A 17,788-nucleotide genomic window follows, 5' to 3' on the forward strand; every position below is an offset into this window, starting at 1 on the left:
ATAGGGTGTGCTCTATTTCTGTGCAAAATTAGAACTATTAGCCTAAATTCATCCTAACTCACCACAAATTATCCCAAAGAATTTAATAGCAAGAATGCATTTGTCATCCCCTTTTTTTGGTTTGGATTTTTGTTTTTTTTTTAAAGAAGGTTTAGGACATATGCTAGATATACAGACTGTATCATATCTAGCAACATATTTACTTATGTTTAATTTCATTACAACATTCCCTCCCAATTCACTGACATTCACATGAAGGCAGCAGACCCACTCTCCCCTTATTTTCTCAACTGAGAGCTTTGGGGCAACACAGAGCTCACAAAATTTCAGAGAGAGAACTGCTAAAGTTGCCCTGTACAGAATGTTTTGCTCCGAGAGGGGGTGCAGGATGCAGTTTAAAACCTCAGAGAAGAGTTTAAGATTATTCAGGGGGTTGCTGAGCAGCATTCTATATTATCTTTGAAGTTCCACAATAGCATTTGGACTGCTATTTAAATGTCGATATTTAAATTCTGTACATCACACTGTATTAATACTTTAATTGCCTAAAACTATGGATTTGGATTTTTAACAGGATTTAATCTGACATATTAAAGAATTTTGAAAGATAGCCCCACCTACTGACAGAACAGTCACAGTACAAAGTAAAAATTAAAGAACTTCATAATCACTAACCAGAAAACAGGGGTTTTCTTTCCACCTCTTTCAAACAGACTCCAGAATCACTTTATACCAGCAGGGCAAGAACTCAAATCTCTCATTTTCCCTTTGCTCAGTACATAAGCTCAGATGACAAAGTAGTTTCTCATTACCCTGTCCAGGATTTATTGCTACTTGAAAGGAAAAAATGTAGGAACTTCATTCAGTAGTGTCAGAAAATAAAGTTCAATACAAAGCTAATTGAAGAATCAAAATAATCAACTGAAATCTATTTAAATGGTTTAGCTGCATATCGTATCTCATGCACTGCTTCCCATGCTCAGGATTGTAAGAATACTTTATCAAGTCAATAATGAGAAGTGCAAGTTATACCCTAAGTATTTTGCAACTTTAGTGAAGTTTGTTTCCCAAGTAATAATGGGAATGCTTTTTCTTCCAAAATTTTGATCCCTTTTCCTTTTTTTTTTTTTTTTTTTTTTTTTTTTGTAGTGGGCAGACACAATTCGAGAGAATTTTGTTTCAAAAGTCACGTTTAGTAATAGCCCTCATCTCTTCGTGTTGTCACTATCCATTTGTAAATAAGGAAGATTTTAACATTGTCTATCCAAAAAGCTCCTTCCCCATTCCCTTACAGCTTAAAATTCTATATACTATATATTTGTAGTTGTTCCAAACCTACAGAACTGCCAAGAGAAAGTTGCAAGGCTTCCCCACAAAATTCTTTCATAATTAGTTTTCTCCTGCCTATGCCTGGCACAGTGAGCTCTCTTGGAAGTACTTTGATTTTTCCTTTACTTTAGAGCCTGAGAAACAGATGGTGTCAAACCATCCTACAGTAAGGGGTTTTTTTTGAGAATATAAGGTGAAGAAGAGTGCGCTGGATAGAGAAGCTAACACTGCTAGTAATTCCCCACTATGTAACTCATCTTCCCTCATCTATTTTTCCCCTCTACAACGCTAAATCAAGTCACACCCAGAAATAAAGATTCACTACATGCACAAAGCTCTCAAGTAGGCCAATACCCTTGTCCACCTTGTTATCATCTTCTCTTACAAATCAAGACAGCACTGAAGGACAAAGCACTGTTATATGGATAATAAAAAAAATTACTACAATCTTTTTGTAGTATTTAGCAATGGTGGTGGTTTTGCAAATGAGATAATCAGGGGGTTTTTTTCTGCTTTTTCCTCTTTGGTGAAAAGCTAATTTAATTACTGAAAGACTAGATAATGGGAAGCACTGGGGTGAATTAAGTATCAGTGACAGAAGGGACAAGACTTGAATTCAAATGATAACATATAGAAATAAAATTTAAAAATAATCAAAAACCACACAAAACCAAATTGAAAATTTAACTTTACTGACCAGTCAGTGCCACAGTGTTTCCAGTTAAGAAATTGCTATATGGAAGCTGATGGAGCTTCTTTTCATCCCTAGCTTGCTGCAAGGCATAAAAAGTAATGCAGCATGCTAGTAGAGGCATATGTTCATATTAAACAGGGACTGTTTGATTAACAGTTCTTTTGTAAAGCTTTTACAATCACTACATTCAAATATGTTCTATTAAATCAACGCAAAACCAGAGATTAATTCTTCAGGTTCATTTTATTAGCAGTGATGAATATAAATCTCTTATGAAAATATTAACATTTCAATATGTAAGAATTGTCTATAAAAATATACTACTACATAACAAAGCCAGTAACTTCTACAAAACATATCATTCAACATATATTTAACAATATATAGGACATCATAAAAATCCTTTCATTAATGCTGAGGGTATTTTTAACCCCTTTTTGTCAAACAGTAACTCACATAATATAGGAAATCACTCATTCTGATATACAGAAGCGTTATCGGCATAGAAGTCTATGTATGTTCCACCCTGAAGTTACCTGCATCTGCAGGAACATAAAGCCACAACTTTTCTTTGGATGGACAGGCAGTTATGACCACAAAAACATTCTGTTGTTAACTGCAATGACGTGCTGAAGTCAGTGTTGCACATCTGCTGTCAGCACTGCCAACTCTGAATCCATGCAGGGACAGAGATCATGCTTCTACTACCCTCATGGGACTGATGCCCACAGATGACTGACCCTGCCATGGTTAGAAAACAGACTCTTCCCGGTTAACTGCTGCTAGCTAGCAAGGAAATAACTTTTTTAAGAGGCTGCCTCTCTAGAAATAAACTCTTCTAACAGCTAGCTCTTGAACAAAAGCTCAAGGAAGAGAAAATACTGCAGGGGGGGAAGTGTTTATACTGTGATGATGAAGGGTAGTATTACCCATCTTGTCATTATCAACTACAGGAAGAGCCATCTTAAAACAGTTTTTGGAACTGGGAAAAACTAGTTTCAGGGATTTCACCAATGCTGTTACACTGAGGTTACTTCATGCCTGGTGTTAGACAAATGCAGGAAATGAATTTTACTTATGTAGACTGCCCTTGTCTACACAATGAACTTGTCATATTTTTAGTGTAGATGTATGTAGAGAGCTTTTGGAGCTCCAACCTGAATGATTCTATGACAACCAACTTAACCTGAAAGAAATTAGCTACGGCACAGTGACAGTACACAGCTTTTTCAGCCATCAGTTTTATATAGAAGAGTCAGATACATAAGGCTTTAAGGCTATAAAGTCCCACTGAAGACAACAGATGATTACAGTGTTTTGCATAGTAAAGAACATAAGAAACGTGCTTGTGACACATCAGTAACAACTAAATCTTTTTACCCTGTGTTTATGTGCAAAACAACCAATAATTAATTATTACTCTATTCAGGACCCACTAAAACCTGTATATTGAATTAATACGTTGAAATTCAAGAGAAATTTAACATTATAGCATAGTAACTGCAATGCAACAGTATTTCATCATATTACAAAGGACTTCCTATTAGAAAAGTACATTTATCGAACTTAAAAATACTCTAAAGATCACAACAGGACACTACAGGCGATGAACTTTATTAATATATTTCTGACTCAAAGCTCAGAAAAATATTTGACCCTGAGAAACTTGCTGTATTAAAACTTAAAAAGCTAAAAAAGACTTCAAAAGTAAAACTCTATCCAACGAAAGAAAAAAAAAAAAGGGAAAAAAAGGAAATATCAGAATCTGAAAGAATCAAGGTTTAGCCAGTTTCATTTCAGATTCTCAAACTGTTAAGCTCTGGAACAAAAAAAAATTGACCACCCTGACAGGAATTGTCAGAAATATTTTGTTTAAAAAAACCCAACATATACAAAAGTATCCATACTTTTGTATAATTTTATTGTCTTCAAGGCTTCCAACTAAAATTTAGGTTTTCACCTGCATTTAAGAGGAAGAAAAATTTAAAAATTGAGGTTGTTGAAAAAACTTAAAGCTTAAATGTCTTCCAAATCATCTACAAAAGCTAGTTACAGAAGCCAGCTTGTCATGCTTTATGACTAGAGAAGCTCTAGCCATGTCCTTCATTCTCACACCAGTTAAACAAATCTTTAAAAGATGCATCAAAATCAAAATAATGTTAAAAAAAAATACAATGTTCTCCAACATAGGAAATTCTTTAGAGGATTATTTTAACAACTTAAATATTTAGGAAGGTTTAGGACAGCAGCAAGAAATAAGTAGATGGAGCCCATAAGGAAACCCTATAGGTTTGGACAACAAAAAAAAAATCTGGGGTTTTTGGCACTACAGGTATGGAAATATATTGGAAGAGTTTCTGCAAGAACTTGAGAGAAAGAGTAGCAATCACTGTATTAGGTTGTTGACTTCAGCTTATTTTCTGCACGTCTGTTCTCTACTGAGTGTAAACAAAATTCATTGAAATCACATGACCTAAAGATTTTTTTATATAAAGTTTCCACATTAGTTTTATTCCGTACTGACAAAGCAGCATTCCTATGCTGTAATTTAAACTATTATCTAATTCCCCTTCCTAATGTTTTCACACTGTCATCAAGTGCAGGCTACTCTGCTTTTGCCCTCTCCAACAAGCTTACTAAATCATTATGTAGCTGGATCTGCTCCCAGGGCCAGCTCACCACACCACCACGTAAGCATAAGCACTGAGACAACAGGAGGAACCAGGACTAGCTGACAGTCCAAGTTTACATCAATCTGAGCTGCTTTGGAACCACACCTTTATAAGTGTCAATTCAAACACATGTATATTAAACATGAATTGAAGAAGTAAAAAATGAAGTCTACCTTCCTTCCCTCCCCTGAAAGCTGCTGCTCAATGGCAGTGATGGCTGAGAAGCAGAAGAAACAATCCCAGTTTACATTTTCAAGTATTAAGTGAAATGGATGCCAAACTGGAATTTTATTATTACATTGGGCTTTAAAGAGATGAGAAAGCAGTCTCATACTGCTCCTGACCTTGTCGCAGTAGAACTTCAGCCTTCAGGAGAAGCAGATAATGGACAGCTATAAGCAGGAATTGATTCTACCACCCAAGTGGAATCTGCTTGAGTCCATAAACATATATGGATTCAGGTTGCTGGTTTACATACAGAATCTTGCACAAAGCTGGGTCCTGACATCCAGATGCATCCCAAAGTACTACACACATTCCAGTCTTTCGGGATTCAAGTCCCCTAGATCCACTCTGCCAGGATGCAATGCTTATTGGCAAAATAAAAGATGTATGACTAGACATCTATAAATCAAAGTAAGAAAACACCTGCTCCCTTCAATGATTCTGAAAAAGAAAACCAAAAGAGCCAAGTCTACAGAACACAGTATTCTTCTTTAGAAAAACACTGGAGTAAATAACTGAAAAACACCTCACAATACAAAGGACTAAATAAAGATCCCAGTTAAAATTTTCTTTAAGCACTACTGAGACAAGACCCAAAAGCACGTAAGACTCCATCTGGAAAAATCCCCCTACCTGATACTAAACATATATTCCTTCGCAAACATGAAAGACACTAAGATCAATAACACAAGCCTTTTATCTTAGTATCTGTTGCTATCAAAATAAAGCCTATAGAAGTGGGAAGATGTGCAAGAGAAGTGAAGATTTAAGAGGGTCAGCTGGAGAAACATGGCTGAAGCTGCCCACTAGCACTGCCTGATGTAGCGTGGATGCCTCCATGTTATGAAATGTGTATGCATAGCTCCACCCTCTCGCCAAGCTCTCCTCAAACCTGTTCTGTAGCATCTCTGCTATGATCTCGGCCAACCTACATTTTCTGTGAAACTGCAATTACTCTGCAGTCTTGTAAATTCTTACAGATTGGGCAATCGCTTTATTGTAGATCCTCCTAAATTTATGAAGGCCGACTTAAAACTTGGTCTCATAAAAAAACTTCTGTACAAAAGAATCTAAACAAAAGGTTTATAAGCAGCATTTAAAATAACCTGTATTAAATACCTAAAAAATATAATCTTTTGCATAGAATAAAGAAAAGTGCAGCTACACCATAACATTCCTTACCACAAGAAATGGCTAATTTATGAGTGGTATACAATGAATTGTTGTCCCTCATCACTGAGACTGCAGCAACTAAATGCATGTTTCTTGAGAAAAATCACATATTGAAAAAAGGGATGAGGTTGTTTCACTGTATCTGTAAAGCAAGTGCAAACATTTAAAATTCTTTTTAAAAGAAAGCAAACCTGATAGGTAATTTTCACAAGTTAATTTTCACTGGATATTACTTGGAAAGATGAAATAGCCTTTGTTCTTTCAGAATCCAATATCAAAATAAATCCCCACTTGGCATCTGTTTTGTAAGAAAAAAAAAGCTTGTAAATGTGCAAGCTTCATCTGTTTGGTAAGAGTTGGACGTTTATAGTATTACAACCCTTCATTCCGTTCTAACTTTTGTACTGCAATCCCTCTGGTAATCAAGCACAGAATAGTATTAAATAAGCCTGGGAAACTAATTTCCACTGCTCAGAAGAATAAAGAAAGGGTCCAAGAACTGGAGAAACAGGAATTTTAGGAAAGCAAAAGCCAAAAAAACCTCTTGTCCACTTCTGATAGGAAGCAAGCAACTTTTAAATATCTATTTCTCATATTTGCATGCCTAAATGTAAGAGCAGCATATACCTAATCAGTTGTTAAAACATATTCAATTTTGCTTTTTTTAAAAAAAAGTCAACTTACTTCATTGGATATAACTTGGTACTATGATTTGATAAGTAAGATCTTTAAAATAAATAAAAATAAAAACTGTATATATATTTCAAGATTGATTGTTTCTGTAATGAATTAGTGTCTGTATTGTTAGATTTCATTTTGTTTAGCTTTTTTCAAGCTTTGTCGCCACTTACGAATGGCTGTTCCAGAACTACTAGCTACTACACAAAGGGCACCACCCACAGTCCACCAGGTTGGTAGATGATTCAGAAAAAGAATTTGTAAAATAAAAGCAAACACCACATCCATTGTTTTCATTATGGCTACAGGTCCAGCTTTCTCTATCTGTAATGCTTTTGTGAGAAATATCTGACCCCCCAACCCTAACAAGCCTATTAATATTAGAAGAACCCTATCTTTACCACAGTATGGTAAACGCCATTCATTCATAACAAACAATGCTATAACACATCCAATTAAACCAATGACTGCATAATACCAAATTGACAAAAAATAATGCACAGATTTTCCAACCTTCCTTAGTATAACAAAAGTCGAAGCTCCAGATACTGTGCTTGTAATTGCTGCTATAGTTCCTTTAAGGTGATCTGTGTAACTTCCTTCAATCCCCGTAACATTTGACCCAAACAGAAACGGTGGTCTGGCAATAAGAACCACTCCAGTGATTGCAAAGAGAGTAAACAGAAGATCCCAAATACTGTATTTCTCTTTGAGAAAGATCCATGCCAGCAACGGTGTAAAAACAGGACTGCCAGAAGTTATAACAGTGGCATCAGCTAATGGCATGACTTGGAAAGCATAGTAGAGAAGAATCATTGCACTGGAGCCAAGGAATCCTCGGAAGAAAAGAAAAATTCTTTTACCTTTTGGTCCCAAAAACCCTGTTCTGAAAAACAAAAATGTCACATTAATGTCACTGGCTTATTTCATGACCAACATCCAACCACATTTAAATGTACACACCCTTTTAGATGAGGGATTTACCTCAAGTATCAAAATATTCTTAACTGCCTCATCACAGACCAGTCAATTCCCATCACCACCCCCAATCACATTCAGAGTCCAGAACTTGTTCTTCTAACTCTTAATTTTTTGCTTGCAAAAAAACTAAAGAGTATCTACAAATTACCTTCTATTTTTTAAGAACACCACTTCATGGAAGATCAATACATTTGATACAATCTCTGCAGAAACTTCTATAATTCAGGGAGTCAAAGATTTTCAGTTTTCTGAATTGCATTAAGAAACTATCAACTAATCCAAAACAATGCAGTTATGCAACTGAAGTCTCGATTAAAATAATACTGCAATCTGATTTGAGTAATCATTCTAGATCTGTTGTTATGAAATAACTTTTGCTACACTTACTTGTAGTATATTAAACCAGGAAGAATGAATGCCATTTGGAAAACACATCGAAACGCACTCACTTCCACTGAATGTACATCTTCTATTTTTTTAAGAAATAAAGAGGCCACTGAGAAAAGGAAGGCAGACAGTACAGTATAAAACAGACCAAGTCCTGGACACGCAGCTTTCTTCTTTGTTCCTGCAATAGATAAATTCCAGTTAATAATGATCTACTAGAAGATTTCTCAGGTCAAGCGGCTCTACATACTGCAGTGCTCCATACATTTGTAGCTTTGCTTGTGATAGAGGATAGGGGAAGCAATGGAAACAAATGCAAATACTACAGGTATTTACTAGACAAACCTTGAAAATATGTTTCACACACCACCACGGGTCTCCTTTTTTTCTTAAAATAGGAGATAAGAGATGAACCCTAACACTTTGGATACAAAACTTCTCACTGTTCCATGCAAGTTATTAGGCTTTACTTCCTGAAGGCAGTAGTCTAGCTTGGGCAATTCACTGCAGGCCTAGTTTATGATTCTGTCGATTGCCCAAGGACCAATAAATACAGCTGACTGCAGAATGGTCCATGGTCAGATTCTGAAACACTGAAACTTACTACCTTGGAAATAATTTGATTATTAATTTAATTAAGGAACATAAGCAACGATTTAATTTCCTTTCTCACAAATACACATGTTAACATCGTGTACAGAACCTCACCTTTGTTAGACCCCATGTTTATTTTGCAGGTAAATCACCCTAAATTTGACCTAGGCCTCCAGAAGTTTTATATAATATTTTTATCTTGGTGTAAGAACCCAAGTATTTTCTTCAAATAAACATCAAATTTAAGTGACTAAAAACATCACAAGCCTGCTTAAAGTACTGATACCTATCACAGTTCCATGAAGACCTTAGTTTCACCTTAGTTTATGCTTATTTATCAAACTTCCTCTTCCTGAAGTAGTTTCCCAAGTCTAATGGTTTCTATTCAAGCTTCCACATTGCCTCAGGCTCTCTTCAGTAACATACTCTTCCTCCTCCCACTCATCTTCTCCACCCTCAACTATTAAAAAAAAAAAAAAAAAGGGCAAACAGAGGGTGAACTGCTGCTGACCTCGACACTGTCTCCAAAGAAACCAGCCTTTTTTGTTATTGCATGGCTGCATAAGAAGAACATAAGAGTCTTTCCACTGAATGTAGAGATGAACACTATGGAAAGAGAACCCATCTAAAAATCTGAGTGGGATGTTACCTCAATATCCCTTTTCTTTCTGTCTGCATAAAAGGTTGGGAGTTACCTTTTTTTTCTACAACACCCTCTAAAGATAAGAGCCAGAACTCCATGTCCTTGAGGCAGTGTTTTGAAAAAAGGGTGCCTCATCTCACATTAGTGCGGGAGCCCATGAGCCTTATGGATCCTCTAAAACATTATCAGCAGGGCACTGCTCTGAGTTGCTTAGCAACTAAATAAGGTTTTGAGAGGGGGGTTTGTTTTGTCTTGGGTGTGTGGTTTTTTTTAAATTAACAAAACTTGTCACAAACCATTTTGATCCTCCTTAAGATCAGCATTCAAGGCTGAAAAACTGCATCTTACTACCCAAGAACTGAAACAGTGTGACTAGCATTGGTTCTTACTGTAACAATTCTGGAGACCCAGGTTTTACAACTGCAACCAGAATTTAAAGTAGGCAGAAGGCCTGCTTTTCAAGGAAATCAGCCACACTACCCCTGAAAATGAATGTCAGTTTCTACTGGAAGTATTTCTATTTAGCAACAGCTGCTTACATAAAGGTAAATAAAAACTACCACCAACCACACCACTGGCCCAGGACATCTACCAACTATGGAACTGAGTGGATTTAAAAAATGTTCATGAATTATGTAATGTCCTAATCCACTGTCACACAACAGAACTACAAAATCAACATCGTCTCTAATATTAAAGCAGGAGGAATTAGACCGGCCTATAACTGAAGTGGGAAATCCAAACCCAGGCTGGCTTATGGATGAACACAGCACAAACAGAACTATTAACTTTTATTTCAAGCATGGTAACTTGTCTGATTACCACAGAATGAAGCCACTCTAAATAATGGAAGTGTTGAAATGGAAAACCAATCAAATGAAAGCAAAGCAAGCTGAAAGGATCTTATACCCAGAACTAAGCTTTGAATTTGAAAGAACAAAGAAAAACCAGAAGGAACTCATTTTTGTAAGCTACCCAATATACTAAGCCTATCAGAAACAGTATCTTGTAATACTAGAATTTAAACCATCAACATCTCATATTGCCAAATCACGTACTCAGTGCAATGAGAAAGTGCTTTCTTTCCTTTTAAAAATAAAATGGTACATGTTCTTCCACCAAAAACAAAAATTGCAGTTCTGAAGAGTACTTATTTCAAAATATGTAGTAAGGAGAAGTTAGGTTAAGATAACATTCCCACCCCACAAAATATTAAGGCTCCAAACGCTAACCCAATGCCATCAAAATACTCGAGCACTCATACTTTTTTAAAAAAGTGTAGCAGTCTGAAAATAAAAAAGTTTCCAGTAGTACTCAAGTCCTCTTTTCTGAGTGGCTACAGTCTTGAGATTTGGTTTTCCAATTTCATTCCCTGGCCATCTTTACACATAAGGCTTTCAAACAATCTTCAACTCCTGTTTTAAGTCCTAGCCAAATGCCTCCCCCACTGCACACCATCTTCTGTGTAAGTTCTTTTTGTTTTAATGCCATGCTTTCTTGCAAACAGTTTCTATACTGGGCAAATACATAAAGAAAATCACAATTCTCACATACATGCATCTTGAGAATACTAGCAGAGGCAGAAGAGTACTGGCAAAGAAGATAAAGGTAGTCAGTAAGAAGACTATTCTCCCAGACCTCCAGGAAAGCCACAAGAGGATGATCCGATCTTCACACCACAAGAAAGAACAGCTCCCTCACAGACTTCAGGAAAGCAAGCACCAGGATTACAACAGCCCGTGTATGAACTAATCATGATCACGCAGACAAGATCTAGGCATGATTCATAAAGTTCAGCCATTGACTCAATTAACATTTCGCTATACAGGCTACCAAAAAAAAAAAAAAAAGTAGTATTTTTTTGGTGAATAAATGCAGGTTTGTCAGGATTTCAAGTATTGTTTTCTTTTCCCAAGCTTTGCCTCACTATACTGAATTTCACTGGTGAAGCTATCTCTTCTGGCCTCTCCACAGCTCACTAGCTAACAAAGACTGCCATTTTATCCATTTTCTGCTGGAAAGTCAGTTTTAGCCCATACTTAATAAGAAACACATTTTCTGTGAAGTTGTTCAAAAACCGCTAAAGTACTTCAGATAACAACTTCAAAAATTATTTTAAGGTGGCATTTATGCTTTAAAAGGAAGCCACATTAAACTTACAGAAACATGTTGTGCATTTTGCAGTTTGTGGCTTTAACAATTCAAAATGACCAAGAAGTGAAGCACAAAATACAGAGTACATACACTGAGTAAAGAGTGATAAGAATTACCAAGGAAGTCACAGTTGCGAGTATATGGACTTGTTGAACAGCACTCGTGCCCCTTCTCAACGTATTTAGAGTGCCAGAAGTTCACACTGCTAGAAAACAACCTCGATTTACCCAATCCTGTGAAGTTTTACTTTATAACTTTGACGATGGGAAGCAGTTTTCCCGAGGGATAACCGCTACCGAGGCTCTCACAGAGGCGACCGAGCAGCAGCCCGCTGCCCGGGGGATGGCGGTGGGCGGCCCCGAGTGCCCTGCCCGCTCCCAGGGCGGGGGGCAGCGGGTCCCGGCCCGAGCCGAGCCCGGCGTACAGCCACAAGAGCCCGCGCCACGTTGGGGCCGTGCTGCCGCTTCACTTGGCCTCTACACCAGCGGCCGGCTTGCCCGGTAGAGAGGAGGAGGAGGAGGAGGAGAGGGAAGAGGGCGAGGCCGAACATGCTCGCAGGGGCCCCGGCCGGGTGGCGGCTGTGAGCCGGCACAGCCAGGGAGGGCGGGAGGCGGCAGCCTGTCGCCCGCGGGCAGCCGGCGGCGGGGCCGGCGCAGGTGCCGGGCGCCCTCTGCGGCCGCCCGAGCTCGCCCCACGCCCCGCCGCCGGCGGCGGCGAGCGCCGGTGCCCTCGGGGGCGCTTCCTCTTCCTCCGCCCGGCCAGCAATGTCACCCCCAAAGCGGGGAGCCCAGCCGGGAGGCCGCTGCCCTCCCCCCCTGCCCCGCTTGCCAGACTTCCCCCTCCTCACCAGGTGCCTTGCAGCAGCGCGGCCAGGACAAGCCCGAGCAGCAGCCACAAACGCGGCGCTCTTCAGCGCCCGCCACCTCCATGCCGGGCGCCGGGCATAGGCAAGGCTGCCCCGTACCCGCAGCGTCCTCGCGGCTCAGCGGCACCTCCGGCTCCTTCCCGCCCGCTGCCGGAGCGGCGCCGGCCTCGCCGCCCTGACACAGCACCATGAGGACGCCGGGCTGGCCGCGATGCTCCCGGCTCCTCGCCAGCCGGCAGGCACCTGCCCTCCTGCGCATGCGGTGCCGCCGCCCAGCGCCGCCCAGCGCCGCCCGGCCCCCAAACGGCGCGCACCCGCGGGCCGGGGGGGCTACAGCAGGTCGCGGCTTAACCGGCCCCGGCCCGCTCCTGCCCCGCCCCGCCCCGGGCCCTGCCTGAGAACAACCGGGCTGCCAGTCCCCGGCCCGCGGCAGATACCTGCCTGGAAGCGGGGAGGGAGCCGACACCCCTCCCGGGACAGGAGGCAGCGCCTGCCCCGTTTTCCTCGGCGTCCCCTCAGCCCACCGTGACCCCCTGAGTGGGGCACGGTACGGGCGGCCGAGAGCTCTGCTCGGGCGAGGGGCCGGGGCTCGGCGGGGAGGAGGGAGGCCGCGGCGCCTCGGGAGGGGGAGCTCTCATCTCGCCGGAGCGAGGAGCGGAGCGGCGGCGGGAGGAGCGGGGCTGGTCCCGCCGGGCGACCGTCAGGCGCGGGGGGGGTACTTGGCGGCCCGCGCGGTGCGGGCGCCACAGGCCGCCGCTGCCCCCGGCCAGCTCTCTTGGGCGGTGCGCTTGCAAGGAAGTGAAACGGAGGAAAACCATGGTGCAGAGGTAGTTTAGGGGCGTTGTTGCGTCATCTGAGCGCCTGAAGTGTGTAACTGTTAGAGTAGACGGGACTGCTACCTCACAGTACCGGCTCATTGGCCTGCTGGCAGGCAGGATCCGCACCGAGATAATGGAGCTTTGATTACTGCTTCTACATAACTCTTTGTGTGACTGTTTGAAATCCTACTGGTGGCATCTCCGCACCGATTTAAATCGCTCGGCTTTCCTTCGGTGGGCCCATTAACCTTCTATTGCCATGTCAGTGAGCGGTGACAGTAGCAGCGTCTCTTTGGAAGAGCTGCTGACTGCACCAGCTACATTCATAGAGGTCAAAATGGAGATGGGAACCTGGTGGGCAATTTAGTCATTCTGTGTCCATGTGAAAAGCCTCACAGGACTTTTAGTAGGGTACAAAAATCACTCAACCACCTTCTCGTGTATGTTTTCCTTAAAAAAATGCCGTCTGTGTCATTGGGCAGGGGACTCAGTGGAGCTGGTGCAAATACAGAACAGCCCCTTTTCCTTGCCCATCAAAGAGTGCAGAAAAAAAAAAAAAAAAGCAGCAGAATAAATTTTAAATGCTAAAATTCCTTTGAGCAAGTTGAGATGTTATCAATAATGAAAATCAGGAGGAATTTCTATTCAGAGATTGATGCACTAATCTTTTAGCTGCATAAAATAATGTTTATTCTTAACAACGGAAATGTAATCTATAGCTTTAGCAAACTGAGTACTAAATGGTAAATACAAGCTATTTCACACAAACTATTTCAAGCTTTTCCTCAAGTTACCTCATAAAAGCTATTTCAAGCTTTCCTTGTCTCTGATTTAGCACATTTTATGGTCCATGCTAACCCACCAGAGGCCATAAGTATTTCATTATCTCGGAGCTAGCATTTGATTAATATGACTAGAATTATTTCACAAATTATTCTTAACTAAAAATTAGATGTGTTATATCAAGTATTAAAACAGATAAAATCAATTTAAAAGTCTGCATTGAAATAAGGATTAATTATTTCTAAAGATTTACATTATCTGAACTCCTCTTGCTATAAACCCAGAAAATAAGTAAATATCTGCTGTCACTTTTATTAAAGCTCCTATCAGCACACTCCTCTACAGAGTCTCTGTTGAAAGCTTTACTAAATCTTTCCTCAGTGGAGATGCAATGGCAGCTGCATGTCCCACAAAGGGGAGGATCAGGCCAGCAAAATTTCCCAGACAGACACCCTTAATTAAGAAGTTACTTTTGCATGATGCACTTCCCTGTCCCTCAGAGTTTGGTTTAATTTAGAGAGGGAGGTGCAAACAAGCTTGGCAGCCTGCTGCTTTCCCAGGAAACTTACACCTCTCTGTACTCGAAGGCAGCTTTTACAGGTCACTGTTCCATGAATCGACAACATAAAGTTAGAGCTGTCCTTCCCCAGCAAAGTTCTGGTGAAAGGCAGCAGTGGAGATCCTGCCTCTCACCAGCTGTCCTGTTGTGGTAAGGCCGTGGGTCTCTAGGAGGAACACCTGGGTCTGTGAGCGTGAAGCAGGCTTGCAGAGCGTATGCACCCACAAAAAGGCCCATCTTTGCAGTCACTGGGAGTGTTAGCTCTGTAGTCAGCAACAGCAGAAGCAGCTGGCTAATTTGAGTCTTCAGTAAAGAAAACCAGAACCAAAACATTTAATCCATATTACACACAGACTGAAATTTAGTGACTTCTTACAATTTCTGGCTATTTGTTTACTTTGTTAAAATATGCAGATTATGTATTTATTTTATAATACTGCCACTATGAAACCCAAAGTAAAATTTTTAAGTGCCACAATGCTGAATAGTATGCTGTAGAAAGTTTGAAAGAGACTCTGCAACAACCCCCTCCATGCCCCCCCATGTCTGGCTTTGAAAGGAAACATCTAAGGGCAGTGTTTGTTTATGCCAAGATACATAAAGTGTTCCATTTGCTCCCGGTCAAACTGCCAGGTTTGTCTCAGCTTTGACAGCTTCCAAGTTGTAAAAGTACAACGCTCTTCTCTGAGTAAGAACACTTCCCAAAATGACAGAGCAGTTGCAGCTGCCCAAACTAACCAGTAGGCCAATGTAATTTGCAGTCACGCTGCCCTAGATTGGAAAATTAAGTAGCTGCATAAATGTGACAGGTCAATGTTTTATGCAGCCCTTTGAAGTACAGATTAAGCCTCATCTGTGTAATACTGTGCTCAGAACTAGCTGTTCCTTTCTCCAGCACATTGCCAGCTTGCAACCCACAGTAGAGCAGTAAGGACCTCCTGTAGTATCTGCTGTTCATGCGGAGTCCATAAGAAAAAGCTTTAGTGAACATGGGCAATCTGACCATTCAGAATTAAACTGCAGCGCCAGCTAGAATGGCATTTCTCTGTTTTCCGTAATATCATAAGCACAGAGAGGGAGCAACTTTCTCCTGTGTAGTCACCACTAAGAGAGTTTTCTTGGGTTACTCTTTTTAAAGGAGGAATATTCTCATCCTCATCCAGAAGTTAGTCAGTTTTTGTCATTGTAAATGCCAGGAACAAGTCACCGCTTCATTGCAGGTCGAGATACAGACCTGACAGGTAGTTAGTAAAGTACTGTAAGGAGTCACTGGTCTGGGTCTCTGTGCCTGGTGAGGGATCCTTTGGTGTTCAGTTTCCATCTCCCTGCCTGCAAATGCTCCTTCTCCTCAGAGTGGCTTTTCAGAAACTCTAACCGGCACAAATGACAAAGCAATTACATGAGTTTTGTGGAGAACCGTGGGAGTTTTCTGAGAGATTATAAGAACTTTATCCATAATCACATCATTTCTTTTATCATTGCTGAGATATCCTAATAAGATTTTTGAAACACTGCTGCTTCTTGGAGGTTTAGTGAGAACAGAATAATATAAACCCAGGGAGCCCTGGAACTGGACTATCCCTTCCTCACCTCACCGAAAGGCAGCACTAAGGGCTCTGCAGAGCACCAGTGGAAAAGACGGCAGGCTGGATTCCTGGGCACTGCACGTGGAACACCCTGGTGACATCTATCCCAGTTTGATCTTAGCATAGCTGTGCAAGCACAGTTGTGCACTGCCCAAGCTGTTAAACTAGTAGAAGATTTAAAACAAACCCTATTGATGGCTTTTATTCTGTAAAAATGCTAATTCTGAAAAACTGTTTTTAAGGTCTTAATTTAAGATTTAAGTTGTCTAGCAATAAATTCATTAAAACTAATATAGGCTAGTGCAAAGGAAGTAATACAATAAATAATGAACTTGCATTTGTTCCTTTCCTTCTGAAAAGGTTTTAACAACAAAAGAGATAAGAATTACTTTATCAGCTTCTGAAATGGATCCAACTCTTAAGTGCATTGTAATAACCATTTACCTCTGAACCTGAACCATAAAACAGATTATTATTGCAGCACAAAGGATTTTCATTGTCCTGGTCATTCATTTAAACTTCTGATCAACCCAGAGCTGTTTGGGAATCAGAATAGCTGAGGTTGGTGGGCACATCTGGTGCCTTGAAAGGCTGTCTAGTCCAAACCCCCCTGCTCAGAGCAGGGTCAGCTAGAGTTCAGGACTGTGTCCCTAGGGGTTTTGAATATCTCCAAGGATGGAGACTGCACCACCTCCCTGGGCAGCTTGCTCCAGGGTTCAATCACCCTCACAGTAAAAAAAAAAAAAAAAAAAAAAAAAAAAGTGGTGTTTATATCCATCTGATGTGCTAGAAGAGACCCGTATTTTTCAGCTTCCCTGTTAAGGTGAACAGTGAATGATACTCAATTTTACCATCACCACAAATTGCTTTCACATATACATATATGACTGTGTACAAGTGTTTAATCTTGTGTCAAAGAACATGCTCAGAGTATCACAGTTTTCTTCCTCCTGAGTTGGTGGTTGTACTGAATAGTACTAGAATAATAGGAGATAGACTATAACATTGTAATAATAGGGAATCCCACAATTACGGTCAATATAATGGAGAGACCCCAGGGCTCTCTTTAACTGTGCTTTTCAGATTGCACTATTAGAAGTTGCTGTTCAGGAAGCTGGAAGTATTGAGACAAGTACATTCAAGTAGAAGTAAGGAGTACCTGTAACAAAAAACTTCTGTGGTTTTCAGAGTGAAAAATTATATTTTTACTTCTGAATAATTGCAAATAATGGATAAGCAGGACAATATTCAAATTCTGCTTCTATACTTGTTAGTGTGCTTTCAATCCAGTATGAAAGGTGTGCTGCTTAGCTGATTTTGGTCACATAAAGGTCATGCAGCATTGCTTCTATCCTGAGATGACTTAACTACACTGCTTGCTAAGCAATCAAGTCTCTGTAGCTAGTATTCATGGGAGAATAAATTAAAAATCATTTTCCATGTACACTGTTTTCTTTATTGTATTTCGCATAAACTTGTGAAGAATTTATGCAAATCTAGATGGTGATCCTTTTAAAATATTATGTCATTTTTTGTTCTCTTTAAGCATGTGGAAAGGGCTGTTAGTCCAATACATCTTGGACAAAAAAATCTTTTATTCTAATCTCTTAATAAGAAAGCTATCTGATTATTTCCTTCTCTGTCATT

At 40.4% G+C, this 17,788-nt stretch overlaps 1 protein-coding gene across 2 annotated transcripts; it reads right to left on the reverse strand.

Moving 5' to 3' along the window:
* Nucleotides 1-2,265: 2,265 nt before the first annotated feature.
* On the reverse strand, nucleotides 2,266-12,654 carry SLC35G1 (solute carrier family 35 member G1). Of its 2 annotated transcripts, none has more exons than XM_074907445.1 (3): nucleotides 12,371-12,654; nucleotides 8,140-8,322; nucleotides 2,266-7,657 (listed from the first exon to the last, which is right to left on the reverse strand). In XM_074907445.1, exons 1-3 carry the CDS (start codon nucleotides 12,652-12,654, stop codon nucleotides 6,898-6,900), a joined length of 1,227 nt encoding a protein of 408 aa, XP_074763546.1. In that variant the 3' UTR covers nucleotides 2,266-6,897. The 2 variants fall into 2 exon arrangements, with proteins under 2 accessions (XP_074763546.1, XP_074763547.1); XM_074907446.1 differs by having other exon boundaries at nucleotides 8,140-8,320; nucleotides 12,378-12,610.
* Nucleotides 12,655-17,788: the final 5,134 nt, after the last annotated feature.

This window comes from Athene noctua, chromosome 5 (assembly GCF_965140245.1).
Source record: "Athene noctua chromosome 5, bAthNoc1.hap1.1, whole genome shotgun sequence".
Classification (NCBI taxonomy): domain Eukaryota; kingdom Metazoa; phylum Chordata; class Aves; order Strigiformes; family Strigidae; genus Athene; species Athene noctua.